This window comes from Anastrepha ludens, chromosome 5, assembly GCF_028408465.1.
Source record: "Anastrepha ludens isolate Willacy chromosome 5, idAnaLude1.1, whole genome shotgun sequence".
Classification (NCBI taxonomy): domain Eukaryota; kingdom Metazoa; phylum Arthropoda; class Insecta; order Diptera; family Tephritidae; genus Anastrepha; species Anastrepha ludens.
Genome location: NC_071501.1, coordinates 16,870,365 through 16,884,015, shown reverse-complemented (window position 1 = coordinate 16,884,015; position 13,651 = coordinate 16,870,365). Strand labels below are relative to the sequence as shown.

Below are 13,651 nucleotides of genomic sequence, written 5' to 3'. Positions count from 1 at the left end.
ACTAACCATAATTTGAAATAAAGCTGATTAAAATTGAAATAAAAATTGATTATTTGAAAGAAAACACCGATTTGCTGAATAAAATTTTATCGCAGCAGAGTATCATGAGGTCGCTTCGACATCGACTACTTTTCGACTTAGAAAACTCGATTCAGCTTTCATACAATTTTATAATAAGAATTTATTTGAAGCGAAATATTTCTTTTTTTCGTTTTAAAAAATTCAAACATACGATTTCAATAAAGAAGTCTTCCCCTTTTGCTCAAAAAATTGTCCGCTAGGTTATCGGCGTTATTATTATTCTTGTTGAGGGGATTTAGCATTGCGACCTGAAAGATTTGAAGGGGTACATCATAGATTTAGAATAGTTCTCCGAGCCCAACTTCGTCAATAAATTTTAATATTTGTCTTATTTTATAGAGACTTATTGCCTCGTCTGCTAAAATATGTTTAGGCGGGTGTACAAGGATGACTGAGTACCAGGTTTCACCATCAGCTATTGTGAAAAACAAAAATTATGCGAGCAACTTCGGATGCATGTCACGGCAAGGATGATAGATTACTAGGTTTGACCAATAACTATGTTGAAAGACAAAATTTTTAGGGGAACTTCGGCTGCCATGTCAAGGGGATGATTCGCCAGCCGAATTCCGCACGATCATTTCACATACATGTATTCAGACACTCGTCCAATCAGTCGTTGTTCAATAACAACGAAGCAACATGAGCGGGGACTGTGTTGATATTTTTCGTTTATCACCAACACAATCTCAGTTTTTGCGTAAAGAAATCGCTATCATGGCCCATGTTGCGTCAGCCAATCAGCTGATGCTTTCAAATTCACTGAGAGCCGGTTAACGGTCTGATATTGGTCATACCTCTAAAATCTTCTCACCATGGAAGGTGTTTATACCGCTTATGTATCAGTGCTGAGCACGATGCCAGCACTTGATTGGCGGTTTTATTTTTTTAACTAGAGAACCTGCAAATTCCATTGGCACCAGTTTGTTTTAGGCAGTCTGTGCATATTCATTCATATAAATCTAAAATGTTGAATAGCAAAAGGGACAAAAGCGATAAAATTAAAAAAAAGGATGAGATTATGGTAGTTTCTAAAAAATTAGAGTCAGGGAATTGACTCGGAATCACAAAAGCTTTAGTCGCCCAACGCTAATGCTGGTTCTAAAGAAATCGGATGCACCTAATTTAGTCACATTTGACTTTTGGTCATTCAATTCAGCTAAGAAGACAACTCCGGGTACACCATTTAAAAGACTAGAGAAGAGATTTAACTTAAATCGCTGCATGAATTTGATGAATGAACTATTTCGAGAATTAGAAGAAATGCGGTATAATACTTTTTTCTGCGGTGAACCACTATGAACGGAATGAAATGAGTTTGTCTTAAGATTGCGCAATTTATAAAGAAAGCCACCATTCAATTGAAATAACTACACATTTTTTGAAAGTTACTCTATTATATTTTCCCCATACATGCCGATTTTTATGTAACCACAAAACCAACGTAAGACCGAAATAAAACTAATATTGGGCACTGGAAAATATTAGGCAATTAAGAGAACAACCATGAGGGCAAATAAAAAATGGCTTTACCATAGCAAACGGTGCGACCAAAAATCAAAAACAAAAAACAAACGAATTCATAAATATGCAAATATGTTTTTTAACTTCATACATTGGGCATAAAAGGCACGCGATATACAAATTAGGACAGTGTGGCGTATACGTAATGGAAAAAGTATGTACGAAAAAAATAAAGCGGCACACACGAGAAATTCAACACTTTGCAAAGTTTATAATACTATGAACTACTAGTAAGCTTGAACTCACAACTATGAATGAAGCGAGTATTCATTTAAATTATATTACAGCACAGCGTTTTAATGATTAATTACAAGCAGGCTTGTGTGCATGTGAAAATAAGCCTGTATTTATATGTATATGTATACATTCATACATACATTTGTATTTAAAAAGTGTGTAGGCGGTCAGGCAGACACGCCAACACTGACGAAAAAACTAATAAGGCAAAAACCAAGCCAGTGAACCGGCAGCGCACACTCAAACATCCAACTGCTCATCTGCCAGCCAAGCCATCTGATCCGTATCTGGCTGATAATAGTGATCGTCTTAATGCTGTGTACGATACGTTTTGTTGTTGCTACATGCGCATTTCTCAGCGTTTGTGTCATTACGCTTAGGATGATTTAACTCACAAAAGGAAATATATACTCGTATGTACATACATACTTAAGTATATATGGATGTATGTGCATGTATGCAATAAATATGTGAGATAGGCATGTACACACCCTATTCCACAAAAAAACCAACGAAATTTTCATAAAATCAAAAACAAAAGTTATGAGATAAATGTTTGAATTCGATATTATTATTTTTTTTTTGTTTTTTTTTTTATTCCTTGATAAATCATACATTTAGAAGATATTCTCAATTGAAAATAAACTAACTATTTAATGGGTTAGGGGTAGTCAGAAATTTCAAAAAATTGGATTTTTTTTGCATTTTCTTAAAGTATCTTTAAAAATATTGTGTGAAAATTTGAAGTGAGTCCGACAAATACTTTTCGAGTTATCCAACAATTAACAAAGGGCGTATAACTCTACATAAATCGATAGCAAAACTTTGAATACGTTTTTCTCAAAACTGAGTTTTTTGAACTGGTTATCACTGTAACTTAAAAACCGCTTCGTAGATTTCAATATAAATTTTATTTGAAAAACACGAAAAGCTCGTGCTGATCGAAGGATTTTTTTTTCAAAAATTTGGATTTTTTTAAACAGTTAATTGAGGTTTTTTTCTCGAAAATCTGAAAAATATTTTCTGAGGCCGCCCATTGTTAATTTTGAAAAAAAAAAGAACAAAGCTTCGATTAGGCACAAGATTATCTACTAATAAAACTAATTTCTCTTGTCCGATTGGTTTTAGATGAATCTCCAAGGACTTGTGATGATCACCTCAAGGGAAACCGGCTCCACGCAAACAGCAATAACTTTTACAATCATTAATTTTTTTTTTTTTGAAAATTTGCTAAAGTCAAGTCGAAATATGATGTATTAATGCTATGTTTTTATTTTTGTAAAATAAAGCAATTGACTAGCAAAAAAAAATTATTAGAAATCATAATTTTTTCGAGCCTCTGACTACCCCTAACCCCTCAAGAAAAACATCATAATGCATATTACGCCGGAACATAGAGTGGAAACAAATGTTCTCCAATCTGTGTCTGTTCGATTCCAGGTGATGGTGGATTGTGGGCACCCAAATTTGACGTGCCTACCTCTGCGCCGGCTTCCTTGCGGATTCCATTGAAAAGCCATTTTGGCAACATTTTCGTATATCTACGGGAGATATGTCCAATTCAATGCCATTTTCGTCTTTTTATTGCGGAATTTATTTGACAGCTTTTAGTAAGCAGAAGGTCCGTTTGAAAATTGTTCTGGGCCAAAAGATACGGCTTATAATTCTGAGACATTTCTTGACAAACGTTTGAAGACGGCCACACACAAGCCAAATCTCAGAACCATATACATAGGTGGATCGATTTTACGCTGGTACTGAAGATTTTAAGTTTTGTTTTTTAGTGACATGCTTAGTGACAGTCTGCTAAGCTTATAAAACACAGTTCGTGCTTTGCAAATACGAGCTGCCACCATCTGTCGTGATTTGGCTACCGAGGTAGCAGAACTCATGCACATCTTCGGTAATGATGGCGTTTTAGTTGGTAGTAAGTTCAAGAGATGTGTTTGTTGTTTGTATTCTCGATACACTGGTCCAGCATTGCCGCATTGTGAAACCGGTATGATATTTAGATGCATAAGTAAATGACTTTAGTTATTAAGTCATCTTTTTTAGTATGTTTTGAAATGCGCTTGGAAAAGAAATTTCAAAAAAACGAACCAATCTTCTAAAGAAACGCATCAAATGTTCCCAAATTTAATATTTCCCAGTGTCACAAACGATTTCAAAAGAAGTGCAGATACTCTATTAAAAACCAGATAATCTATAGAGTGGATTAGCTCCAGAGAAAATCGGAAATTTATGCGATTTCATTAAAAATAATAAGAAATCGTCTGTGAAAACCATTGAACCAATGGAATTTGAGATTCATCAAAAAACTCTGTGAGACATTTTCTCCGAGTCTTTAGGTGCTCGTAAGATCAACTCATGCGAAATTGCCACCTGCTACTATTGCACTATAAAGCAGTTTCTCATCCGTCAAAAGTGCATTCTTGACAGAAAGACAAATTATTATTCGCCGCATTCAACACATTTGACACGATGCGACTATTATTTTTGCCTGAAACTGCATTTGGCAATGAAAGGGAAGCACCATGAATCTTGAATCTATGCAAACGATTCAAGCCACTGTGACCGCCAACTTAAGTTGACTCACCAACGAGATTCCTAGAAAGGACATTTATGTAGTATATTTAATAACTAGAAAAGCGTGCAAAATTCGAAAAATCGAGGTAGACACGAATATGTACATTTCTTGCTTGGGACCCGGTGGTCTAGAAATTTCAAAAAATCGATTTTTTGTTTTTTCGATATTTCGAAAGTATCTTAAAAATATACTGTGAAATTTTCATGCGGAAATGCCCAATATTATAGCTTCTACAGCCCATTATCTAGGTAGAGAGCGGTCCGCGCGCTCCAGTACCTCAAACTTTAAACTTATTTATCTCGAAACTACTTTTTTTGGGTCTGGTGTTGTCAAAACAAAAAAAAACTATTCAACCGAAGCGTCTGAAATTTTAATATGTTGTTCACAATTTCAATAGCTATCGCCCGTACTAGAATCATATTATTATTTCAATTATTTCGTATTTTTTTGATTAAACAACCGAAAAAAAAAACGATTTTTAGAGTGTCAAACTCAAAAACGCGCCATTTTGTTAATTTTTTTTTTATTCTAGTACATAGGGGCATAGCTGTAGTCATGCTGATTAATACATTTTTGGGTTTTTGTGTTTCAAATTAATAGAAGAGCCAAAATGGACAACACCGTCCAGGTCCAATTTTTCGGGAGGTTCAACTTTTACGCCATTTTCAAAATTTTAAAACTTAAAAAGAATTTTTTTTTTTATTTTTGTATGTAAAAGAAGTTAAATAAAATAATTTTTCGGGAGGTTAACTTTTGCGCCATTTTTTTAATTTTTAAAATTAAAAAAAAAAAATTTTTCTTGTAAGTAAAAGAAGTTTTGTTATTGAAAAAAAAAAAAAAATGACTGAAAATACCATAAATTTTCGAGCTCCAGACTACCGGGGGAAAAAATATTTTATGGTTATTTTCATTTATAAAAAGTTCCGTTTTTTTTTAATAGAGTGTATACATGCATATATAGATAGTACGCTGCGTCTCGCGCGCGCCTCAAAAAGCCCACATCGCTCTAGTCAGCTAGCCAGTGTTCGCCTTAGTGTTTATTTGCCGGCAAATTGCCAAATCTACGTGTGGCACTGCCCTGATGAGAAAGGCCGGTGGCGGCGATTGCGACGATGGCGTCGATTGGTGGGCGGTTGTGTTGAGTCTGGCGATGCTGGCGTGATACGAATTTCGCTGCACGAGTTTACATGTATTTGTTGTTGTTATTTTTTTTCTTCAAATTACGTATTTCACTGTGTATTTGGCATGTGGTCACTCATCCCCACCCGCGCTGATAGTTATATTTATTTTCGTATTTTTTGTGATTTCGATTGAACTTTCGTTTTCATTTTTGATGATTTATCTTTATATCTATAATTATTTGGCTTCTCGAGTTTTTGAATTTTTTTTCTTGTAGACGCTATTAGTGTTTGTGTATGCATACACACCCGGTGGTATATTCTACTCATTTATTATACGTTTAAATTGCCTATTAAAAGCTGCCAATTATGAAGCTGTTGCTTACGCATTGAATTCATGCGTAAGTTTGTAGGCCATTTTTTTCAATACATATGTATCTCTGAGTCTTTAAACTTATAGAGAGATGCCAGTGTTCAAGGAGAAAGTTTATTAAAAAGTTCAGTGGCGCGAATAAAATTATAATTATAAACTTACGCGGGAGGAGAGAATATTATTATTGAGAGCAGTTATGCATTACGTTATGTCATCGAGTATAGGGTGACCACTGAAAGAATTTATTTAACGTTAACAAACAATTTTTAGAGTTTTATTCAAGAGAATTCAATTAAGTTGTTTGTGGGCTTTAAAGCATTTAAACGCAATTTTGGTTTCAAAAAACTATTGAATTTCAACAGTAAAATATAAATTGAAAAAAAAAAATGCGGCCGCTTCTTTGAAAAACACTTTCTTGCTTGCTTATAGACAAAGCTTCGTAATAAAAACCAAATACATGCAAAATAAAATTTTATCAATGAAATTTCTTATCAACCCAAAGATAGTGCGCAAATCAGAAATGCGCGAAAATTTACTAAGGTTTTCCCATTCAGAAACAATATTTGCATACGGCAGCATTATCGAATTTTGCAGAAATAATCTTCGTAAATATGGATGTAGATAAAATAATAAAGAACTATTTTTACGATTAAAAAACAAAAACTACTTCATAATCGGTAAAATTATGACACCAACGTAACCAAAAAAAAAATATAAAAATAAATTTTGCGAAATGTGAATTCAATAGGAATAGATAAATGGAAACTGATACTCGTGCATGGCACAACCCACACAAGCGTTCACTTACTCATATACTTGCGCACATATTTATTGGCGAGTATCAGTTTGCTTGCACATACAATTTAATATATCAATTTAAACGCGATTGTATTCTTACACGAGCTTGCTGTGAGTCATCACCAGTGTTGCCGATTTAGCCGCTTTCTGGCTGGATCTAGCCAGTTGCAATTTCGTTTAGTCGGAAAAAATTGGCTTTAGCGGGCAGTCGATTTGTTAGCTGTAGTGAAAAAAACAACTAATTCGCTCTTGCACTATCCCCACATATTATACAAATATACAATTTCTAAAAACAAAACCCAAAAGTATGTAAAATGCTTTTAATTTCGCTTCTACGCTTCTAATAATCCATGACTTCTATAGTCTATATTTGCCGTTGTTTATATTGTATTAACCTAACCTAACTTTTTATATTTGTTTAAAAAGGTCTTCGCTACTTCGACACTCTCTCCTGAGCGCTCTCACACACCCCAACAAGAACTACATCCCGGCAAAGTTACGCTCATTTGTTAACTTTAATCAGTGTAAACTTGTATTCTATAATTGTTGGTAGAATAACACAGATGTGCTAATGACCACAGCCATGTTGAGTATAGCGATTCATTTGATTGTACATATGTATATGCGATATAAATTAAGTAGGCATCTATGGAGTACATGATTTCCCCCTGACGTGAGCGCCGAGGTTCCCCTCAAAATTTTGTTGTTCCCCATAGTTATTGGCCAAACCTGGTAAATCTGTCATCCTTAGTTAGGTTATGCTATTTTTGATGATTCCTGAAAAGAAAATATTTACATTTTTATAAAAATATGTTACCCGCTCATTTGTTTTGCCGCTTAGCCGGTTGCCATAAGAAATTCTGGCAACACTAATCATCACACGCTTATAAACTCGACGCATGGCTTCGGCAGAAATGTGTTAAAAACAGCAAAGAATGCAAAGGCGAATATGACTTTCTACGTACAACAACAATTAATATATTCATTAATGCTATGAGACTGATACCAAGCACACACACAAACATACTTACATTTGTATAACAAGAAAATGGGAATTTAAATTTGAATGCTAATGGGGAAGGAAGTGAAGGGTACAAGTTTGTTAATGTTCACAGGTAAGTAAATTTTCTTAACTTATTTTTTATTTGGTCATACGAAGTGAAAGGCTTCGAAACGAAGTAACCATAAAGATACTTTTGTCCGGCGTATCATCATTATTTTACGAGCATTGCAAAATCTTAATTCTTTACGCGTATGTGCTACTTAAAAAGTCAGTTAAAATTTATATAGTCTATGTGTCTGTATGCATATACATATGCATGTATGTATGTATATGTGTGAAGAATACACAAATTTTGAAATTTAATGTTGCATTATAAAAATTCCGGTTTTTCTGTTAAATGATAAAAAAAAACACACACAAAAGAAAAAACAAAAAAAAAAAAAAAAATAGCCAATAAGCGACGGCGTTAACCGCCAACAGCGTTTGAAATTTTTACTTAATTAAAGCCAGAGAATGCTTAAAATAAATGTATTTGTTGGCTTTATTTGGGTTAAGCAAATACAAGTAGATTTTTATATTAAGAACAACCAAACTAGAACACAAAGTGAGGGATGCGGTTAGCTTTTTGGTTTAACAGGAAACGTTTGCTAAATATAATACCGAAGTTGAATTTATAAAGATATAATAAGGAAAGCTGGTTTTATTTAAAAAATCCTTAGTGTATATCCTCGCGCACAATATTGTGTGTCGTTTTATATGACATTTATAGATTTATTTTTAAGTGGTACATTGAGGCCTGCCCCATTGGACGGCTTGTGGTGGTAAAGACGCAATTATCTCATCGGGCGATTTTCTGGTAACGGTTTTCTCAGCAGAAAGGAGAGAAATAGTTTAATCTAACGCAGGCATAGTCGACAGCTCTCACTGAGCGATATGCAATTACGGTTACAAAAGCGCCGTCCAATGAAACAATCTTGGAGTTACAGAGCCGCCAGATGCCGAGAACAACAAATTCGGTCGCCGGCGGGAATGTGTTAAAACAATGCTTTGTTACATAAAATTTTTTTTTTATATTTTATCGTAGGAGGTTTTCAAGATGTTAAATAGTCTTAACAGTTCAACATACTCAACTCTCATCGTATAGCTCTTCCGTATGAAATCTGCATAGGATAATAAAATTTCTTTTTTTATATTTCGTCGATTCAAAGCCTATTAAAGATCGGTTGATCGATTTAACATTCCTTTATCTCTATAGACAGCTCACTCCAACTTAGGAGCATTTTCCTTTTTCTTTGCATGAATGCCTTACTTCCCCACCTGCTCCAATGGAACATGAATTTAACGGAATGTTATTCCTAGCAATCTGTTGTTTTGCGTGGCAATGATTTGCGTTTTAACTTTACACCTACATATTTCTCGTTCTCCATCATTCCCCTTTATTTTCATTAAATAAGAATTGTTCATATTATACATTTTGTTGGAAAACCTATACATTTTTATTATATAATTGGCGCGTACACCCGTTTTGGGTGTTTGGCCGAGCTCCTCCTTCTATTATTATTAATTTAATATATAATTCAAAATCTATTAAGGGGTTATACGCAGTTATGACTTTCAAAAGAATCGATTTTTTTTATTGCATTTTTGTAATGTACATATATTCAAAAGTATACGCACGAAATTTGAAGTAGATCTAAGCAATACTTTCGGAGTTATACCTAAATATGTAGAGATGCCTCGGCACGTTTTAAGGTAGGTATTGAAACTTTAAACGTGTTTTTTTCAAAACGGCATTTTTCAAGTCGGTGTACACGATATCTCGAAAACGGCTTGTTTGATTGGTCAACCGTTTTAACTCAATCTTTAAAGATACATTTTCTAGTAATTAATCGATCCTTTTGTAAATCTGATACTTATTTTCTATTTTATAATCAATTTACGGCCAAATTTTAACGTAAAAATCGAAATCATTTCTTTTAAAAGCTGCCATTTTGTGAAAATTCACTATTTTGATTAGCCGAACGATTAATTACTAGATAATCTAATATATTAACAAAATTTGTTTGGTTTTTTGATTTCAGATAATCCAATCCTGAGTTACGATGTACACCGTAAATCGTCTTTTTTTAAAGGAGGTTCCAGAAATCGCCTGCAGCGCGCTCTATAATCAACATTTTCATAAATAAAAAATTTTGTTACGTTCTTGAAGGATGCTTTTATAACCGCCAAAAATTTTCAAATTAAAATATTCTGAAGTTTCTTCAGGATAAATCCTTGACAACCCGTCTTTTATTTGCTTCATAACTGCGTATAACCCCTTAAGTAGAGACTAGGCGTTGCTTATCGGTATATTTTTACGAGAGAGGAGTTTGATGGTTGCAGGAGCGCAAAAAAGAAAAACACTAAAAAATTAAAACTCTCCAAATTGTAAACTCCTCCAATCCAACTTTTTATCAGTTTAAAACATATTTATGTTATTTATATTTGTACAACCAAACAAAAAAAACTGTTTATACACCTGCGTGAAATAAAGCGCCTTATGCCTATCAGGCTAAAAACTCTATCGAAACTATACTTCAGTTTTCTAATTTGCTAGGGGACGTTATTATTTACTTATGCCTTTGAACTTGCAAGTGTGTTTTTGAACCACCAAACTTAAAAATTTTTACTCACCTCATTGATTATTCTTTTCACCGACGTCAGCGGAAATTGATATCGTTCGGAAGCAGAAAGATGGTAGTTGTCGCCGTTGTCGTTGTTTTTGCTGTCGTTGCTAACCCTTTGTTTTTATATTTTTTCTATTTTATCGCCAATTCAACGAATGTTAATGACAATAGTTTTCTATGCTCAGCTAAAAGAGCAACAATTTTTTTCCGTTGAATTTATTTATTTTTTTTTTGTTTTTTTTTTTATAGGCCAATAAGGATATCGATGTATCTTTACATTTCCACACTTGAAATCACTAAATACACAAAATAATTATGAATATGAGTATAAAAAGGATTTTAAACTTTTCGCAAAGAGGAAATGTAATGTATCAGAAAAATTAAAATATTTGATGTGTGATGTGTAAAGATAGAAGAAAGTCCATTAATTCACTTCTCCGCAGTGAGGCGTGAACTTGTTATTCTTTAAGGAAACGAACACATAAAAAATTTTAATTAAATTAAAGATAATAGCAGTCGATTATATTCATTCCAGCCACGTTGACTTGGCAACCCTTCAACAAGAGAAGTATTTATTCGTCAGTTACTACCACTATTTACCCCCTCATTTGTCTTATAACTTTTTTCGTTCAAACCTTTTGTCGGTTTTTCTGTTCTTCCTATCCCCCCATCTATACATTCCTATTGCATATGCGAATTTTCGCATCTGTATTGGAACAGCTTTTTATTGGTCTTTTAACACAGCACACAATTCATTGGCTTTGAATTTTTACTTTTCAAATATATTGCAACACATCCGAAATTACTGCATTGCATTAAATTTACTGCTTTAACAAAAGTTAGTAGAGCTTAACACACACACATGCACCCCACAAAACCGAAGGCAGGTTGGCTGTTCACACGCCCATATACGTACGCTATTGATAAACCCACTGTATAAAGTTGGTATATTTACGTTGATTTTTTTCTAAATTTTAGTCAACAACCAGAATACACCGCATAATGATTTATTGCACTCCTTGGTTATTGTAACATAAAATTCACAAATTTAAGAATTAATTTTCTAATCAGCCGTAAAAAGCACTCATATACATCAGAGAAAAAACTAAACTGACAGCTCACAATCGAACTAATGACAGAGCTACGTAGAAAGTATTTGCCGTTGGAAAAGAAGAAGAGATCAATAAAAGAAAAATTGAATACATTTGTGGATTATATTCACATACCCTAGCAAAACAGGGTTGCTACAGAATATCTTTGTTTTTTTTTCCAAATTACTTCAAGTAAAAAGTAACGTTGAAAGAAACTTTAATCTTGCGATAACTCCGTACCGGTCAGTTATATCCAAATTTAATCTTGCACAAAATCAACTTAAAACAATAACCCATTCTTCTATTGTGAACAACTATTTTATATTAGCTGTCAAACTTTTTTATCAAAGTAATGCATTGTCCTAAGAACGAGTTTTTTACCAAAAACTAAATTTACAATTTACGTACCCTAACCCCTTTGAATACCATTATGTCCTTAATAACGTTTTCAAAAATACTTATAAAAATAAAATAAAGTAAACTATATGAAATACTTAAATACTATCAGTTTTTGATATATTTACAAAGAAATATAGTTTTCGTTTTCATATATTGCCACGCATGCTTCTAAAAATGTTTGCGCGATAATACGTTTAATTATATATTTTTCTATTGACGAACATTAAATTTAACATTTTTCGTAGCCTTAGAATGCATCTGTTATTGTGATCGCACAATAATTTCCAATTCAAAATGATTTCTGCTATAATTTCTAGCAACAAGGTGATTTAAAAATAAAATTTGTATTGCCAGCAGGGTGACAGGGTGACACCTGTGAAAATAATTGAAATGTAGAATTTTTTAAATTTTCCTCCCGCAATTTTAGGAAATTGTTTTTGTTATCAAAATAGCATAATCGCTTTCCCCATAATTATTGGTAAATCTTATTGGAGTGATAGTACTAAACCATATACAGTGAAACCTCCCCTTGCGGACACCTCCAATAAGCGGACACTCCCCATAACCGGACAAAAACTGAGGGACCAAGCTTTATGTTGTGTTTATAGAACGAATTCCACTCTAATAACCGGACACTCTAATAACCGGACGTGGACACTTTTTCTCATTTTTTTTGTTCTAATCACCTCTCGAAAGCGGACGCGGACCTCTCGGTAACGGACAAGCAAAATATATCACTGAACAAATGTGTAAAGAAAACAATAAAGACCTCTCATAAGCGGACGCGATACTCTAATCCGCGGACAACAAAGATAGTAGATAGACAATAGTTGAAATAAAAAAAGAATACATAACTAAACTAAACACACGAATCTACATGCTGAAACATGTGAACGTGTAACGGGATCTATGTATAACAATGTGTAGCTTTTAGCATGAAAAGAACAGAAATTTTTGAATAATTTGATTTGTATTTTGCAAAACTTTTATATTGTGTTAATTGTTTCAATAGTGAAAATGTCACAGAAAAAGAAAATGCTTTCCATTAAGGAAAAAAATGGACGTTTTAATTGTGTATAAGGAAAATTTATCTGTTTGTGCTCTAGAAAAGAGGTTAGTACTACACAAAATTGTTTTTTTTAATATCTTTTCAACAGGTTTCCTTTTGTTTTGCTTTTAAAGGTTCAATATTGGAAAAACCCAAGCTGGCACTCTCGTGATACAAAAGGAAGATATTAAAAGAATATGGATGGGCGGTGATAACGTCAACGAAAAGAAAAAGTTCTTAAACGCGGATGGCTCAAAAATTGATACGCCAAGACTTTAGAATGTCATCTTGAAAACCTTTTTCTGAAACATAAACAGGAAAATCTACGACAGACTACGGTATATGAATTTTTGAAGCCTAAAATATAAACATGTTCAATGAAATATGTATGTATATTCAAATGTGTAAATATATTCATTGTTCCCAATATAAAAATGTACATACATACATATATATTTTTCAATAAATATGAAAAAAACTGAACGTACCATAAAAAAACATAAAAAATTGTTTAAAGAGGTGGGATAGTAATTTTAACTTAGAGTTTTTTTCAACCCCCATAAGCGGACACTCCCCATAAGCGGACGAAAATTGTGGAACCGTGAGTGGGGTTTGTGGGAGGTTTCACTGTATATTTAATTTGCGTAATTCCAATATTGTAGGTAAATTTAATTAAACCGGCTTAAAACTACTTGCAGGTCTCAGCCTAAAGCCAAAAACTTATTT

At 33.3% G+C, this 13,651-nt stretch overlaps 1 protein-coding gene across 3 annotated transcripts in view; it reads right to left on the bottom strand.

Moving 5' to 3' along the window:
- Positions 1–11,527, bottom strand: part of LOC128865271 (serine/threonine-protein kinase GL21140) — a 98,626-nt gene extending 87,099 nt beyond the window's left edge. The window contains exons 1-3 of one of the 3 annotated variants that reach the window (XM_054105429.1): positions 11,304–11,527; positions 10,395–10,683; positions 7,448–7,495 (exon numbers count right to left, since the gene is read on the bottom strand). Coding sequence is in view for 2 of the 3 variants with exons in the window: in XM_054105426.1 (XP_053961401.1) it covers positions 10,395–10,399 (5 nt within the window). In the remaining variant the exon portion in view is untranslated. The remainder of the gene's footprint in view (positions 1–7,447; positions 7,496–10,394; positions 10,684–11,303) is intronic. The other 2 variants (XM_054105426.1, XM_054105427.1) reach the window with 2 other exon arrangements.
- Between the last annotated feature and the right edge of the window lie 2,124 nt (positions 11,528–13,651).